This window comes from Salmo salar, chromosome ssa15, assembly GCF_905237065.1.
Source record: "Salmo salar chromosome ssa15, Ssal_v3.1, whole genome shotgun sequence".
Lineage (NCBI taxonomy): Eukaryota > Metazoa > Chordata > Actinopteri > Salmoniformes > Salmonidae > Salmo > Salmo salar.
Genome location: NC_059456.1, coordinates 55,210,777 through 55,230,076, shown reverse-complemented (window position 1 = coordinate 55,230,076; position 19,300 = coordinate 55,210,777). Strand labels below are relative to the sequence as shown.

At 42.2% G+C, this 19,300-nt stretch overlaps 1 protein-coding gene across 1 annotated transcript in view; it reads left to right on the top strand.

Annotated features, from left to right (window-relative positions):
- LOC106571770 (ATPase family AAA domain-containing protein 2B) overlaps positions 1-19,300 on the top strand; it is a 147,236-nt gene that overhangs the window by 60,565 nt on the left and 67,371 nt on the right. The window contains exons 23-24 of the mRNA XM_045696076.1: positions 2,091-2,213; positions 5,099-5,227. Of these exons, the coding sequence (XP_045552032.1) occupies positions 2,091-2,213; positions 5,099-5,227 (252 nt within the window). The remainder of the gene's footprint in view (positions 1-2,090; positions 2,214-5,098; positions 5,228-19,300) is intronic.

Here is a 19,300-nt window from a genome sequence, read left to right as displayed (position 1 = left end):
ATGTACCGTAGGACCACCATAATAGAGCTTGTTCTGCAACAACAAAATTTGGTGGTAGGCACCCCCGAACCCCCCAATTTGTCTGGCTACTCCGTGTACTTAGGGGAAAACACTGAAACCCACACTCCCACACAGTTGAATATAGCAGGGGTTGTCACTTGCGAAAAGGTGTTATCTTATCGATTAGAATAACATGCATTATTTAAACACGCAGGCTGTGTTGGTGTTTACATGAAAGTGAAGGTTGTAGGAATGGATTTAGGCTTATGAATAATTCATACGCAATTGGAATGAATGTAGTGGAAAAAACGGTAAGAACTCAAGTTCCCATCGTATGCTGTGGCGTTAATTGAAAGCCATATAAATGGAAGCCTAGCGACCCGACGACATTCAATTAAACTGGACGTTGTATTTCTCAGGGAGCCTCTTTGTCTCCATCTCCCTGGGATACTGTACATCTGTGGGCCAACTAAACTAAAGGAGGTTTCTTTCCCACTGCTTGTTGCTCAGTTAAACGGTTAACCAAATAGCTACCTGGGACTATCTCCATTGACCCTTTTTTCCACTCGTCTCGTCATATGCCCTGCTGTTACTGTTTATTATTCTTCACTTTATTCCTAGTTATCAACTTATCTACATCTATTAACTCGTACCCCTGCACATCGACTCTGTACCGGTACCCCATGTATATAGCCAAGTTATTGTTACTCGTGTATTTATTATTTAAAAATATATATATTGTTTTCTATTATTTCTCTGCATTGTTGGGAAGGGCCTGTAAGTAAGCATTTCACTGTTGGTCTACACCTGTTTATAAATCGTGACAAATACAATTTCATTTAAATGCAGCTTTATACACATGAGCTCACACACAGATGAATTAATCATATCTGTGATTTTGCTGGCAGGTGGAAGGCCCCGGTCTTTGTTTGAATGCAGTGGCCACAAATGATGCACTAAAGGCCTATAAAGTCCCCCTCATTGTGAGCTCTGAGACACTGAAAAATAAATGTTGTGTTCTGTCCTCTTCCTTTGTCTTCCAAATAGTCCTCTTCTCCCCCTCTTCATGTTCTACTTTCTTTTTCTTCCCTTCTTCCTTCTTTCCTCTAATCCTCTCTTCCATTTCTCCTCCTCCTCCTGTTTGCAGTAAAAGCAGAGGCTGTACTCTGCTCTCTTAGAGGAAACAGGGGAACAAGACCTTCCTTCAACTTCATTAAGTTAGAAAACTTAATCTATCCGCTCAACACAGTGTAAACCCCGCATTCACAAACAACCAGTTCCACCACTCTAGAGGAAAACACCCAAACATTTTCAAACTCGCAGCAAACACTGTTTACACACAACACCGAGTAGGTGGCAGAATGTCCTTGTCAGCTCTCGACAGAGGTGACACGGGGTTCGATAAGGGTACAGACCTCCACTCAACACTCGCCCTGCACCCTGTCGCCCCTTTCTCTGATAGACAGTACAGGACTGTACCACACACACATCCACACACAGTCTTCCAATTAGTGGTTAGAAGCTGTCAGATGACGACCTCTCTGGCCCTCTTACTGAACCTGTTGGTTGTGTGGCATAATGAGAGGAGGATGTCTGTTTACACACATGCATGCGCGCTCGTGCAAACACTCAACTCACTGACAACCAGCTTTTAGGATAAAGATTTTTTTGTTAGAGGTGTGTGTGTGTGTGTGTGTTAGATATGCATTATCTGTGTCTGTGTGAGAAGGGAGGAGAGATTCACTGTATGCCTGAGGTTTGTCTCCTTACATTCACCACCAAAGGCAGCTATTTTGTCTGCATCCAAACAGTAAGAGAACAATAATCCCTTGCTCCGCTCCCTGTGTTGGAGGCCAGGCAGGGACACATCCAGTAGTTTGTGTTGTGACCAGCAGAGGGTGTGCTTGTGAAGGGCAGAGGCAGGGAGAGAATGATGGCAGGACATAAACCTCATAGGCCCGAATTAATATCTGTCATATGATTCTTCAGGCTTAAGTAATTGAATCTGTAAGTATAATGTATCTACAATGCCAATACAGAATTGAGTGCATGTGCGAGTATTAGTGACGGAGTGTTTTCTCTCCCTCCAGATAAGATCATCCGCCACAGAGCGTGCAGTCTGAAGGACACGGCGCACGCCATGCTGGCCTCGGAGCTCGACCCAGAGTTCAACCGCATGTGTGAGGAAATCAAGGAGTCACGCAGGAAGAGGGGTGAGGAACACACACACACACACACACACACACACACACACACACACACACGTTCCTTGTATGTAGGATTGCCAGAGTCCGCCAGATCAGAGGCAGTAGGGATGACCAGGGATGTTCTGTTGATAAGTGCGTAAATTTGACGAGTACCTATGGGTGTCAAGGAAAACGTATGGAGTAAAAAGTACATTATTTTCTTAAAGAATGTAGTAAAGTAAAAGTAGTCATAAATATAAATAATAAAGTACATATACCCCAAAAACGACTTAAGTAGTACTTTAAAGTATTTTTACTTAAGTACTTAACACCACTGCTAAGGCTGTGTACTATGCATTAACTTGTGATGTTCCACTTGTGTACAGTATGTTCACTGCTCCAGGGTGATTGGTGAATACCTAACTACACTCTAATGGGATCCAATGTTGATTTATTCATATAGTTGAAGTCGGAAGTTTACATACACCTTAGCCAAATACATTTAAACTCAGTTTTTCACAATTCCTGACATTTTAATTAGAGTAAAAATTCCCTGTCTTAGGTCAGTTAGGATCACCACTTAATTTTAAGAATGTGAAATGTCAGAATAATAGTAGATAGAATGATTTATTTCAGCTTTTATTTCTTTTATCTCATTCCCAGTGGGTCAGAAGTTTACATACACTCAATTAGTATTTGGTAGCGTTGCCTTTTAATTGTTTAACTTGAGTCAAATGTTTCGGGTAGCCTTCCACAAGCTTCCCACAATAAGTTGGGTGAATTTTGGCCCGTTCCTCCTGACAGAGCTGGTGTAACTGAGTCAGGTTTGTAGGCTTCCATGCTTTTTCAGTTCTGCCCACAAATGTTCTATAGGATTGAGGTCAGGGCTTTGTGATGGCCACTCCAATACCTTGACTTTGTTGTCCTTAAGCCATTTTGCCACAACTTTGGAAGTATGCTTGGGGGTCATTGTCCATTTTGAAGACCCATTTGCGACCAAGCTTTAACTTCCTGACTGATGTCTTGAGATGTTGCTTCAATATTTCCACATACTTTTCCTCCCTCATGATGCTATCTATTTTGAAGTGCACCAGTCCCTCCTGCAGCAAAGCACCCCCACAACATGATGCTGCCACCGCCGTGCTTCATGGTTGGGATGGTGTCCTTTCGCTTGCAAGCCTCCCCCTTTCTCCTCCAAACATAACGATGGTCATTATGACCAAACAGTTCTTTTTTTGTTTCATCAGACCAGAGGACATTTCTCCAAAAAGTACTATCTTTGTCCCCATGTGCAGTTGCAAACCGTAGTGTGGCTTTTTTATGGCGGTTTTGGAGTAGTGGCTTCTTCCTTGCTGAGCGGCCTTTCAGGTTATGTCGATTATAGGACTCGTTTTACTGTGGATATAGATACTTTTGTACCTGTTTCCTCCAGCATCTTCACAAGGTTCTTTGCTGCTGTTCTGGGATTGATTTGCACTTTTTGCACCAAAGTACGTTAATCTCTAGGAGACAGAATGCGTCTCCTTCCTGAGCGGTATGACAGCTGCGTGGTCCCATGGTGTTTATACTTGCGTACTATTGTTTGTACAGATGAACATGGTACCTTCAGGCGTTTGAAAATTGCTCCCAAGGATGAATCAGACTTGTGGAGGTCTACAATTTTTTTGTCTGAGGTCTTGGCTGATTTCTTTTGAATTTCCCATGATGTCAAGCAGAGGCACTGAGATTGACGGTAGGCCTTGAAATACATCCACAGGTACACCTCCAATTGACTCAAATGATGTCAATTAGACTATCAGAAGCTTCTAAAGCCATGACATAATTTTCTTGAATTTTCCAAGCTTTTTAAAGGCACAGTCAACTTAGTGTATGTAAACGTCTGACCCATTGGAATTGTGATACAGTGAAATAATCTGTCTGTAAACAATTGTTGGAAAAATTACTTGTGTCATGCGCAAAGTAGATGTCCTAACCGACTTGCCAAAACTATAGTTTGTTAACAAGAAATATGTGGAGTGGTTGAAAAACGAGTTTTAATGACTCCAAGTTAAGTGTATGTACATTTCCGACTTCAACTGTATGTAAGCTTGTATAGTCACAGAGAAAGACGATCATGCACAAACAAACTTGTAAGTGTACACGCACAAGGAGAATGTATATATAGTATTGGTAGTAATAGGTACTTGGTTGTACAATATGTTCATACTTATGCATGTACATTCCGCTTGATTCTATACACAGAATCACCCACACACATGCAAACATGCATATACAGGATCATGTGCAAATCTACACACTACATATTCATCAATGAATAATCCTGTACAAACATGCGTGCAGAGCAGAAACATGCATGTGAGTAACTGAGGTAAGCCGCTCTTGTGATGGAGGTGGAATGAGGAAATGGGGATGGAGGGAAAAGAGAGGATGGGTTGTGTGCAGGCTGATACACTCTGAGCACATAAGAGCTTTTTACAACCATATTATTGAAACTGCTAAGGCTTAGTCTCCTGTCTTAGAAACACAGTCTCATCAAAGACTAGGGGTTTTCTAGGGTCACACACATCACTGCTGATTTCCTTCGTTTCACGGCGATGCGCACGCACACACAAAGCTGCCGCAAATTAATATTTTAGGAGCAGAAGTCAACTAGCAGAAAGGGAATACAGCAGTGAATATTTAATGTGCCAGTAGAGATGCTAAAGGTATCCATTTGTACTGTTCGATTGCCTGGTGTTGGGTTGCGTCAGCATAACCTAATCTTGGCTGATATGGTTCTGCCCTGGAGTCGGGAAGAGTGTGTGTGCACGCTACGGGCTGACCTTGTAAAACAACACATTTCACTGCGTCTTTCAAATGTATGTGACAATAAAAAACATATTTTTTTTATTGACCCTGTGTGTTGTCTGCAGACCTCCAGATTCCGGATGTGCCTCCTGTCTCCCTGGCTGCCGTGGTAACCACCAGGAAGCCGGCTGGAGAGGAGAACTCTGGGAGCAGCACTCAGGGAGAGGCCGTCGACAAGCACCACTGCAGCAGCAGTGAGTACCACACATACACAAGCGTACTCATTTAACACACACACTGGCAGGCACGCACACACATGCTCAACTAACACTCTCACCACGGTTGACTCAGTTCTGTCTGTGTGTGTAAGGTGTAGAGGAATCGTTGTTCAGATCATTTAGAACAAGGTCATTTAGCTGATTACAGAACCACCGTCCCACAAATCAGCAGCCTCACCGTGTTAGCTCAACACACACGCACACAGTGGGCAGCCACGTTAGAGACTCTAGTCTTCTCTCATGTGTCTACGTCGTCCCAGTGCTGTGAGGAGCGGCACTACGCCACGTAGCAATTACCTGCCCCCACCGCCAGGTGCACACGGGCGGGGCGGGCGGGCAGACAGACCAGATCATTACCTGCCTGTACCACTGACAACCAGGAGGGAGTGTTGGTGTTATTGGAGGATACCTGAGGTTGTTGCCTGTACCACTGAGTTTGTCTGAATGAATGAAGATGTTTACACCTCTGTGATTTAAATCTTCTGCTGTATTTGAATCCTAGTTCAGCCTAGTTACCTGGTGTCCCCTCAGTTTAGGCCTACTTGTAAGATTTGTCTAGAAGTATTGTTTCAGAATCTGTTGGGTCACAATAACCACTAACGTAAATAACAAATAAAGCCACCACACGATTACAGTATAGGCACTACTGGACTAGATCTTACGGCATACTCTGTTCTGCCACAGCATGGCGCTTGTCTCTCTGGAGACCAGTAATTGGCCTCCTGCTGTGTGTATACCAGAGTTTTGGCCCAGGGAGAAGTAGGCCTTGACGAGTCTTTTTACTTTTAATATTTTGTGTGCATCTTAGCTTCTAGCTTGCTGTTAATTATCTGTCTGGATGTAGGAGGCGAGAAGCAATGCTGGATTTATTGTACTGCACTTTCGCCTTAACACAATTCAGGGCTTACAGTGTGGACTTGGATTGATGTGTTGAAGGCATTTTCTTTCCTTTGCGTGTGACTTATAGGCCTAAGAGTATAAACTATAAGTACAGTACATAGCGTAAACACAACCAGCTTCAGTTACAGTGGATCAATCTTTGACCTTTGTCAAACCTGTAGAATTGTCTGTCATCACGTTTGTTTCCAATAATGCAAGGTCTTTCAAGTGATTGACTAATTGCATGTAGTAGTCAAGGAGATTCTTTTCTTCCTTTTTAATCAAAATACTTCAAGCTCGCTTTTTATTCTGTGGGTGTATTCAACACAATCAGCTACAACCACATCTGACCTCAGTCAATCCTCTAACAATGTTTACATTGTTACATTTGCTATTAGTAACCCAAGGGGTTTTAAGTGGTTGTGATTATGAATTTCATGTAGAAGTAGTCAAGTATATTATGTTCCTCTTCTGTTTACCCTGTCTGACCAATCCAAGGAGGTTAAATTGGCAAATTCCGTCTCCCCCGTTAGTGTCTCCCCTTTTTATCTCAGGAGCCAAAGCAAAGTGTTGCACATGTCAGTCACTAATTCACTGTGTCCCACAACTTATCACCACGCTCCAGAGCTTAATTAATTAGCTCGGGTAATTCATTATTTCATCATCGGCAACCAATTTTCACCTGGAGCACTTTGGTGACATGTCCAATTAATTGATCAGGGGGAATCAATTATGTGTTGAGATAGATATGACAGAATCTTGCACACATTGCCCCCCTTTGGGAAGAGAGAGACTGCCGCTGATGAAGTTGTCTAGGCTGAAAAACATAACTGGCGTTGAATCAGTGTCTAGGGGCAACTCCATCAGCAAAGGTTATGATTGGGTGAGGGTAAACCAGAGTGAATTTGGGTAAACTTCTACCCAGGGCCTTCAGTTAGCTCTATTTCCCATAGCACTGTGGTAGCCCCGTGTGATTTTGGTCGAAATTGAGGAATCTGTGATGGAGCGCCAGTTCCGAGCCATTAGGCTACCTGTTTAGTTTGGGCCAAATATTGTACTAGGCTATATGGAGTTATTTGAGCCCCATAACCTGCCGGTTTAGGCTGTGCCAGCCCAGGGCCCTCCTGGGTTTATAGTGAGGGCACTGCCAGGAGGATATGGAGGAGAGTTCAACCACTGTACCTTCCCCTCATCCATAATTCACTCTCCTGTGTTCCCATTCATACGCCTCAAGTTTCTAGAAACCATGTGAGCTGACTGTCTTTAACTTGGGAATACTTGGCTATTTGTGTAGGTACCTTGTAAATCCTGCATGTTCATGTTAACACAATTAGCTGTAGCTCTGCTGCTCAGTTTGCCATTATAGTAGTTCTTGTAAAATGTCTTGCATTAGCTCTAGGCTTATATTTAGAGCTTTGTAAGTTGTCCCCCCCCGACATTCAGCTTTTTATGTTGACTGTCAATGTTAACCATGATTGGAGAGCCCATCAGCTGTTTTTTTTCTTTTAGTAATATTCCAAGAACTCCCGACATGAGTCAAGGAGAACACTCTACCGGCATGATATAACAATGCTGTCACAATAACATTTGACATTTGAGTCATTTAGCAGACATACTTATCCAGAGTGACATACAGTTAGTATATTCATCTTAAGATGACTAGGTGGGACAACCACATATCACAGGCATAGAAAGTACATTTTTCCTCAATTGCATAGTTGTTAGTAGTCAGAGCTGGGAGGTGGGGAGGGTCAAGGACAAGTGCTGGTTAAGCGTTTTAAAATCAATAAATAATAATAATCATAAATTGGGTTTCAGATGTTTTTGGAAAATGGGCAGGGACTCTGCCTGTCCTAGCTTCAGGGGGAAGCTGGTTCCACCATTGGGGTGCCAGGACAGAGAAGAGCAGTTTTCACAATTCATTTAAAGCTGTAGGTTGTAAAATGGCGTGCAATAAGGCCTGTATAGAGTTCTTCGAGCTAATGCATTTTTCCCTTGGGAGACCAGTATGAAAATGTAAGCACTCACTCAATACTTACATTTTTACATTGGAGTAATTTACAGTATCTACTACAGGTTTGTCAATATGGAGCCCAAAGCAACAGCCCACTGGAGGCTGAATGTCTTCCTGCCTGTTGGCTCTATCACGTTCTGCCTCAGTCTCCACTCACACCTCAGTGGAAACAACCATCCTTTTCTCTCTGTCCTTTTATCGCCTCTCTCTCCACCCTTTGTCTCACTCTCCCCTGCCTGCCAATTCATCAGAAGTTCTTGATGAGAAGAGACATTTATTTTATTTTTTTATAAGTAAACACTTCTTCTTGACGACATGGGTGGTTGAATAGACCATGACCTGGATATGTGCTATGGAACAACAGGGGAAGTAGATGCATGTACAGACATGGTGTTTCTATTGTCTGTATTCAGAGATTCTTCAATACACACTGAGAACAAAACTATCTTCCTCTTTCCTTTCTGTTGAATGCCATGGATGTGTCCTCTTCAAGCTCGTATAGTGTCACTGTCTGTACAAGCATTGACCTGGCCAAGTAAAGACTTCCATTGTTGGCGCTCATGGTTGTGTTCAGTATGCATGCAACAGAAATCTAAGAGAGCTCACTGGAGAGCCGCAGGCCCATGTGCGTGTGGACACTGAGGTAGTGTGTGTGCTCATCCAGGCATGCTGTACCCCAGCTGCTGCTACCTAAGAAACAAAACCAGCTGACCCACATCCCCTCATGGGGAACACAGACACCGCATGGACTCATGTTAAGGAGCACACAATGAGTCTTTTAGTTTCTAAGGAAACGAAACGTATTAGGATACAGGTAAAGTCATATGATGGGAACAATCTAACAATTCATTTCTGAGGTCAGTCCTAACTGTTTTTGACTTTCCTCCAGAAGAGCGTAAGCTTTGATTGGGTAAAGTACTATAGCAAATTAGAGTACATTCTTCTGTTGAATAAAGGAACAGTCCAAGACTAGTAGGTAATGATCAGGCCCTTTCACATTCACAGTTTCCCCCTCAGTCAGTGGAAACCGCCAACTAGAACGTTTAATAGAGCAGAGAGGACCAGCTCTACAGAACCACCAGGTATCAGACTAGACACTATTAGCATAGCAAAGATTATTAAATGACCACCACTTTTTCAAACTGAAACTTTCAGTGCTTGTTAGTACAGCAATATGGATGCTCCTTATGGTAGCAGACCGTAGCTGTGAAATGAGTTTGAAGTAAGAAATTGTCAACGCTTTACACTTTCTGATGTCAGTGCTTTTTTTTTTACATAACTGTTATACCTAGTCTATCGAATAATTTTAGTTTAAATTACTTTGGGAAGAGTAAGGAAGGGCTACAAGCTTCGCCGTTGATCGACGTGCATGCATGTGAAAGTGTTGGTGGGGTGGGGGGGGGGGCAATGCACACTTGTCCACATCGTCAATGCGTTTCACCCAGAGAGGAAGTCCGCCTTGTGTATTGTGTATCCACTAGGGGGCTTGGGAAGCCAGAGTAGCTAACCAAGCAAGAGGATCCGAGACACTCTGACTAGCTAGCGATGTCATTTGAACTTCTGGATCCTTTTGTCTGGTGTTCTGTGCTTTTCAACGCTACCTTTTTTTAAGGATTTAACTAGCCGAGGAAGTATGAATTGCAATTGCTACAGGTTGAACTGCTAGAACTTGAATGGCTCTTACTACTCAGTAGAAGAAAAAATGACCCCTGAACACTACAAGAGGGGACGATGGAGAATACGTCTCTTGTACAACAACCTATACGAAGCATTAACAAGGAAAGACTTTTTCAATACTTTCGATTGTCCCAAAGACTACCATAATGAGTCACTTCAATCCTTGGGGTGTTTGTTTGTCATATATTTTTTAGGCTCAAGACTTTCACATAATCTACATGACCATGTATAACCTTGTGTATAACCTCCTAGTCTCTTTCACCCTTTACAGATTGCGAACATACCGGCCCCGAATCTTTCTCCATGTTTCTTTTGATATCAGTATCGGTGTTCACATTTCATGATATCTTCCTCCAGCTGTTGTCTTTTGCGTGCTTGTCCGAATACAACCCCATCGAAGGGTTGTAGAGGTTGTCGTATTCTCATCAGCCCACAGACTCTCCTCAACTGGACAGAGACCTAGACATTGCTCATAGCAAGTCTCTAAAGAAAAGAACAAACCACGGACGGTTGCAAGTAGTATAAGCGAAGTAGCAGCACGTTCCCATTGTTTCTGTGTTTTACCAGGGATACTGGAAAAGATGTGATGGCGACACAGGGGTGGGACTTTAATTGCAAAACTCACTCAATACTGCCCCTCAAGTCTTCTCAAGGAATGAGATGTTGCCTCTCAATTTCCAGGTAGCAAAAAACCTTTGCAACACTGCGTTACGCTCCGTACCTTCCGTCTCCATAGCGTGTGAATTTACCTTAAGCCTTTGTAGGGGCCCTATAAAATGTGTTGCAGATTGAATCGCAAAATCCAGACATGAAAACGGAATTCATCCATATTCAACAATGTATTGAACTTTAGTAGGAAATCAATTAAATGTATTGAACAAGTTAATCATAAGACATGAACAAAATGCATCGGTGAGTTGTATTTTCCTACAACTTTCTGAAACGGCACAGGAATGCCCCTGTCTGTGTGCGCTGTGCATGTATTTCTACACATTGTGTAGCCATTAGCAATGATGCTTATGATAACCGTCTTAATGGAGAGATGGAAAGGCTTTCCCAAAAACCTTCTCAATTAAATGTTAAGTACAAAGTAGCCTAACCCTACTTGGCAGATTGCTATTAGGATTATTTGCATCGATCCAGTGGCCATTTTGTTTGGCAAACTCTGGAGTCACATTTGCGTAACAAACATTGCTAACCAAACAACGGTCTCTTCCTGGTGCACAGTTTAATTAAAGTGTAACTACTCCCAAAAATCTAAATGTCTTACATTTTTCCCAGATCTCAGAAGTGGTCTAGCATACAGTGAGGGAAAAAAGTATTTGATCCCGTGCTGATTTTGTGCGTTTGCCCACTGACAAAGAAATTCAGTCTATCATTTTAATGGTAGGTTTATTTGAACAGTGAGAGAAAGAATAACAACAAAAAAATCCAGAAAAACACGTAAAAATGTTTATACATTTATTTGCATTTTAATGAGGGAAATAAGTATTTGACCCCTCCGCAAAACATGACCTAGTACTTGGTGGCAAAACCCTTGTTGGCAATTTTTTTCCCTCACGGTACTGATGTGGTTTAAGCGTTGTTGTGGATTGTGAGTGTGAGAACCTGAAAAACATGGGGAAAAACAGAAACCTGGAAAAATCAAAACTGATTTAGAATTTTAGGACCTCTGTAGGTATAAAATAATATTTGATGAAACATTGAATTAGCCCATAGAAACAGAATGTGGTCATGTTCGTGAGAGTCTCTGCTTTTGATGGTGGGGTCATATTAGTTTCTACCTCAAACCATTTGGATATTACATACGTTTTTGTGAGAAGATCTGTTCGGATTTGGGATGCCAGCGCCAGCGACTTGAGACGAGTCCCGTGAAGCTTGTGGGTGTCATACAGTAAACAATTTCTAGCCCAAGCGTTTTTTTGAGAAGACCGATTTTCGGAATGTCTCTGGGTTTGACAAACAGCTATAGCTCTGCAACCTTCCACTGCAGAGACGAAAGGCCGACATCGGAGGGTGCGTTGGGTTGAGATGCAGCCCATGCAAAAACAAGTTTCTTCCTTAATAAAAACTTTGATGGCGATTTTTGTATTTTGCTATGTGCGGGTGTGGACATCAACTCTAGGGGGCTGACACTCCATGTGGAAAAACTGGAACAGAAGGTTTCATCTGAATCTCCCCCAGTACCTAATATCCCTCTTATTTTATATTATTAGAAAATTGAAGTCGCAAAAAGCATTTGGCCCCATCTGAAACTGTTACGAGTCTTCATGTTATTAGATCTGGACCTAGAGATTCAGTCACAGCTGTTTTACCCATTGGCCACACAAACATACACACCCTGTGGTGCTAGCTAATGAAATCCCCCCCAAGCCATCCAGCGATGAGCTCTCAGCATAAGCTGCCATTTTGTGTGCACAGATGCCTGCTGGAACATTGTGGCACCAAGCGGGAAATTAATGTAAAATCCACTCTGATGCCTTTTCTCTTCCCTTTGTTTTAGGGTGCAGATGAGCTCTGACAAGTGTGAATAGATCTCTGAGGACAAGTCTCTCTCTCTCTCTCTCGCGCTCGGTCTGTGTGTTTTAATTCCGCTCACGCAGCCTTAGTCGTTTGTCTTCCGGACATGTGTTAAGTATACACTTCCACTCTGCCAAAGTTGGTCATTGTCCTCCAGAGTTTAATATCGTCGGTGTTATTGACATGCCATGCAGATAGTTGCAAATGGATATCATAGTAAATGACTGAATCCCCTTTATGTCAAACAGGCCTGGAAGAGTTGCGTTTTGTTGATTGAGCATCTCTTGTTGATGCCTGCTTGCATGTCCATTGAGTCCGACTACATTGTTGTTGTCAGGGGAAGTGGGGTTTGAATGGAGCAATATAAAGTGTACTTCTGATGGTTAAGGCCATCTACGTGACGTTTTAGTCATCTAACAGATGCTCCTATCCAGAGGGTCTTTGAGTTGTGGGTTTGATTCCCACTTCGGTTTTGATTTGCTGAATGTTACTTAACACTAAATATTTTACCTGTAAGTGTGCTATGATACCAACTAAGGTGAGACGTATGCTTGTTGCTATAGTAAGGTTTAAGCGTCAACTTTTGTTGATGTCCAAACATAACACTGTGCATTGGCGTTGGTTTTCATTTCTACTAATCAAGCAATGCAGAGTACGATGGCTCTAGACATCTAGGCATTATTCATTTTTCTTTCCCTATCCTTGACTCTTGACAGACTGAATTGATGCAATTTAGAGCGTTTACTCTCCACTGCGTTTTTAATTTTTTCAGATAATCTATCTGATCAATCAAAGCGGCTGTATGGCCAGGCAGGTTGAATGGCATATTTATTGTTTGGGGAGTGTTTGTGGGTTTAGGGAAATCTCAACCACCCCAAATTACATTCCAGGGCTGTCACGGTCGACAGCAGACTGGCGGTGGGTTTTCAATAAGTTTGTCTCTTCACTGCCATTCTAATTATGCATAAATAAACACACACACTCACACACAGCTCTGGGCATTTACTTTCATTGTTTTCCTGTAATGCAGTCAGTTATGTCTATCACAAATGGACATTCATCATAGACGTTCACTTATGTTCAAGAACCGTAATAGATGTTCTTAGGGACTTAGCCAGTTACCCAATTCCTGCACACCTCAGAAGATTGACCACCTGTATTAAGAAGGCTAATATGGTGAATCCCCTGTGCTGGTGTTGCTCTCATATCTGCTAATTGATCAGGATGGTTGCTTAGACATTATGTGCGAGACCAGTTGGAAAGTGTTTATTTTTACAAAAGTATGTGGACACCTTGTCAAACATCGCATACCAAAATCATGGGTATTAATATGGAGTTGGTCCCCCCTTTTGCTGTTATAACAGCCTCCACTCTTCTGCTCAGCCATGGAAACCCGTTTTGTGAAGCTCCCGACGAACGGTTCTTTTGCTGACGTTGCTTCCAGAGGCAGTTTGGAACTCTGTAGTGAGTGTTGCAAGTGCCTACCACTTCGCGGCTGAGCCATTGTTGCACCTAGACGTTTCCACTTCACAATAACACCACTCACAGTTGACCGGGGCAGCTCTAGCAGGGTAGAAATTTGATGTTGTAAAGGTGGCATCCTATGACGGTGCCACGTTGAAAGTCACTGAGCTCTTCGGTAAGGCCATTCTACTGCCAGTGTTTGTCTATGGAGATTGCTGTGTGCTGGATTTTATACGGGTGTGGCTAAAATAACCGAATCCACTTATTTGAAGGGCTGTCCACATACGTTTGTGTATATATAGTGTATTTTAACCAAAACATTTTGGGAGTCTTTAGATGCAGAAGTTTCCCTCGGTTCGGCTTTGCCCACCAATTTGCTAATAGATGATCCCAAGTGGCATGTCACACCGTTATCATCATCTGGTAAGTCGTCAGGCCTTTGATCCATAAAAGCAGGCTTATGGAGGCAGCTAAACACTGCCGGTCTCTAAAAGTGACTTGAATCCGATCATCATCATATCTCCATCATCTGATCAGTCATGCCTGATTTGTTATAATTCTTCTGTCTATGAAAGCAGCTTAAAAACCCATTAACCGCTACACACATGCTGCATTATTGTCATATGAGTTACCATTGAGTAAGAATATGAGAATATAAGTCTGATTTTGTTATTGATGTGGCTGTCTGGAATGTTTGTCCTCCATCTATTTCTCTCTGGCTTCCCCAGTCTGAATAATTAACTAGCTAATGTCTCTGCGTTCCTCCAAGCATATTCATTTTCCTAACCACAGACACACTAGCAGTGTGAACGTTTAAACTTCAAAAAGTTTAAATGAAGTTGAATCGTTATGTAAAAAAAAAAAAATCCCTAACCAAAATTCAAATCACTGCAGTTACCACAAAACTACCAGTAACGGGAATCAATCATGATCATCAAAGGGGGGAAAAAAATCTGAAAATAGGCCTACCTAATGCAACAATGCTGTAACGTAATGTATCTTTCTAAATATTTGCCACAGATATAAAGCGCTCCTCACGTCGTCTGATTACAGAAATGGTCTCATCTCCTTCACTTTTTCTGTTCTGTGTGCACTGTGCACCTTCCCACTCACACATACACCAAGCGCCACACCCTGCCACTCACAGCAACAAAGACGAAAGATCACTTCTTCCTCTCTGACAACAAGCTGTTTCAACTCGCTATTTGTGATTTGGTCCAACAGAATCTGTCTTTTTATTTAATTTTTAAAAAAAAATATTTTTATTTTTTTCCCCTTCTAACGGTAGCCTTATGTCTCAACTCCCAAAATGTAGAACAGAGCACACCATACTAAAACGCGAGTGTTAATGAACATTGTGGAAAATGAAGGCTCAGTTTCTGTCTCGCGCTGTGTTGTGGTACCACTAGCAGCATTTTAGCCACATACTGTTATGTGCTAGCTGTCTAGTCTGTTTTTATAATTGAGCAGTGAGCATTAAAAGATGCATTTATATAAGGAATTGGCAACTCATTCTCATTCTGAGAAATGAGTGTCATATTATCCATGTAGGCCACTTGATTTCAACATCTAAACAAAGTGAACAGGCTGTTCAAACAGTTGAAGACAGACAGGAGGGTGTATTCATAACAGTTCAACGGTTCTGCCTTTTTAGCAAGCAAGTAGATCCAACTTGGCTATACTTTAAATATAAAGATTAGCTGGCTGCTCACTAGCACGTGGACTTGTGCTTTAGAGATTGTTTGAGACGTGTTTATTTTCTATAAATCCTGCTCCCCAGAAGTTTCTGGATGTGTATTGTTTATGGTTAAATGTGTAAAAAAAAAAAGGGCATTTTCATACACATTTGAAAGCCAGATCAATGATTATTGCAAAAAAGGGTTAGCTATTTTGATAAAACAATTACATTATTAGTGGGTCTTATGGTTGTGGTTTTCATTAGAAAAGGGGATGTAGGGAGAAGCACTGTGATCACCTGGCTAGACTTGTTTTTTGTTGTGAGTAACAAATGAAAGCAACACTAGAGGAAGAGGAAAGCCCTAAAAGTTCAGACTCCAGCCTCCCAAGTCATACTGTTCTCTCTGCCACAGTAAGGAAGTGATACCGATGCACCACATCTGGAACCAACAGGACCCTGAACAACTTCTTCCCCTAAGCCATAAGATTGCTAACTAGTTAACCAAATATCTACCATGAATATCTGCATTGACCCTTTTTGCGCTAGCTCTTTTGACTCGTCAACAATGCTGCTGCTACTGTTGTCTATCCTGTTGCCTAGTCACTTTACCCCTACCTATATGTACAAATCTACCTCAATTACTTCATACCCCTGCACATGAACTCGGTACTGGTACCCCGTGTACAGTTGAAGTCGTACGTTTACGTACACTTAGGTTGGAGTCATTAAAACTAGTTTTTCAACCACGCCACAAAGTTCTTGTTATTAACAAACTATAGTTTTGGCAAGTCGGTTAGGACTTCTACTTTGTGCATGACATGACAAGTAATTTTTCAAAAATTGTTTACAGACAGATTATTTCCCTTATAATTCACTGGATCTCAATTCCAGTGGGTCAGAAGTTTACATACACTTAGTTGACTGTGCCTTTTAAACAGCTTGGAAAATTCCAGAAAATGTCATGGTGTTAGAAGCTTCTGATAGGCTAATTGACACCATTTGAGTCAATTGGAGGTGTACCTGTGGATGTATTTCAAGGCCTACCTTCAAACTCAGTGCCTCTTTGCTTGACATCATGGGAAAATCAAAAGAAATCAGCCAAGACCTGTAGACCTCCAAGTCTGGTCCATCCTTGGGAGCAATTTCTAAACGCCTGAAGGTACTACGTTCATCCGAACAAACAATAGTATGCAAGTATAAACACCATGGGACCACGCAGCCGTCATACCGCTCAGGAAGGAGACGTGTTCTGTCTCCTAGAGCTGAACATACTTTGGTGCGAAAAGTGCAAATCAATCCCAGAACATCAGCAAAGGACCTTGTGAAGATGCTGGAGGAAACGGGTACAAAAGTATCTATATCCACAGTAAAACGAGTCCTATATCGACACAACCTGAAAGGCCGCTCAGCAAGGAAGAAGCCACTGCTCCAAAACCGCCATTAAAAAAGTCAGACTACAGTTTGCATCTGCACATGGGGACAAAGATTGTACTTTTTGGAGAAATGTCCACTGGTCTGATGAAACAAAAATAGAACTGTTTGGCCATAATGACCATCATTATGTTTGGAGGAAAAAGGGGGAGGCTTGCAAGCTGAAGAAAACCATCCCAACCGTGAAACACGGGGGTGGCAGCATCATGTTGTGGGGATGCTTTGCTGCAGGAGGGACTGCTGCACTTAACAAAATAAATGGCATCATGAGGAAGGGAAATTGTGTGGATATATTATAGACCGGAGATGGCCACAAAGCAGATTCCAGATGCCTAAGCCTACTCTGACTGCGGTACAAGTTATTTACCCCCTAGCGGTCATACCACTACATTCTCGTTTTAATGAAACCCCCCCCCCAAAAATGGCAGTTTAAACATACACTTTTTTTCTTTGTTTTGTCACTTCCCTAACACACACACTGTGGCTCCCTGGCTGTTTGGATGGGTGCATTAAGGGACATGAGTCACATTAAGCCATTGAAAGAACAGTAGAGCAGACTGGCACCTTTTAATTATATTAAATTACTGCTGGAGCAGCACTCAAGGCTACCCGCCGTATCTGCATTAGTGAGGAGGAAAGATCCATTTACTCAGACGCGGAAAACATCGCCCACCTAACAACTCATTACACCAGTCATCTGTAGTTCTAGAACAAACCAGACATCATGTCATTTACTGGTGTACCTGTCTGTCTTGCTCTGTCTCTCTTGCTCTGTGTGCTCGTGTCAATGTGAGTGGCTGCACTGCATCTTCCCTGTAATGTTGCGTGACTGACAGATCCTTGTTATAGCAGGGCAGAATGTTCCATACCACACACCCACGCGTGTAAGGAGAGTGTTCCTATGAGGAATAAGGCTGAGAGCGTTTTAATACTTTTATGAGAGCGCTCTGTCTTTGCTCCCCATAAGAACAGAATCATCACGCCACAGTGTTTTATCACAGACAAGTGGCTGGTAGTCTAGCGGTTAAGACCGTTGTGCCAGTAACCGAAAAGTTGCTGGTTCGAATCCCCGAGCCATCGGTCTGTGCACTTAACAATAATTGAGCGTCTGCTAAATGACTAAAATGTAGAGTGTGTGAGCCCTGTTACATAAGACACTTAACTCTTTAAGAGAGTAACCAATCCATAGCCTTCTTGGTAAATTTACCCCATCGTCCTAAGATAAATGAGAAACTCTGTTTTGCCCTGTGTGACCCCTCCTTGCCTCGTGTAGTATCCACGCTACCAGTAGAAAGAGATTGGCTCAGGTAAATATGCACACTAGTATACCACTTGACCTAGTGTTTTTTATTATTTGTTATGGCATCCCTTAAAGTCTGTAACATCTGTTATTCTAGATCAATCCAACAGAGATTTTACTTCAGTTGTAGTTGTAATGAACATTATTTTGTTTTCCACCCACTGTTATCAAAGGAAAGACAGGTCTCCTTATCAGAAATGCTGCTTGATGATAAGTGTTGTGTGGGGACTTACTATGAGACTACTCGATGCCGAATGAAAAATAACAATTTCACCAGCTTTAGATCCTCTTTAGTCTTGGAAACCCAGAACTAAAATCTTGCGTAATTGTCATCTTTTCCCATACATTTGGGATGACACACTAATGAGACTAGTGAAGTCTCCACCCCTCTAAATGGAAACTCTCCAAAGCCCCTCCACTTCCAAAAACTTTCCGCTTGAAATAATTGCATGAAATCCCCGCCCCCACTTTAAGCATTACCTTCTCGCAATCCTGATAAGTCAAAACAATCAGTGATGGAAAACAAAAGCACCAGAACTGCTGTTGCTCGTTAGTCGTCACATCCCATAGTCTTTTGAAAGACATTTACGATACCATTTATGTTATGTAGTCTGTCCATGAGAGGTTAGACCCTCATCAAGGCGGCTTTTGGTACTTAAATTCTATCTATTCTCAGTCTATTTTGTTTGCTAAATATTTTTTACCCATCTCACTTTGAAGTTTAAAAGTCTCCTTCGCCCTTCTCCTACATCTTCTCACCTTCCAAAACAAAGCACCACCTGTCGGCTTTCCGGGAATCCGGATTTAAGAATTAACTGGAAAACTTTCTGGGAATGTCATACTACAGTCTCTCATCCCGAGACACAATGACTATAGTGAGCTGTAGTCTCTGCTGTGGAAATCCCCATTTGTTCCACAGTATTTAACTCCCAGTTCCTCACTGCAGAGCCACACTGAGCACAACCGCTTTCTGAGGAGAATGGGAGCTTGTCGTGTTTAAGACTAAAGGTATAAATGTAGGTAGCGCACAACAGCCTCTCCTATCATATACCCTCACTGAGCTGGATGAAATGTAATGTTATTTCA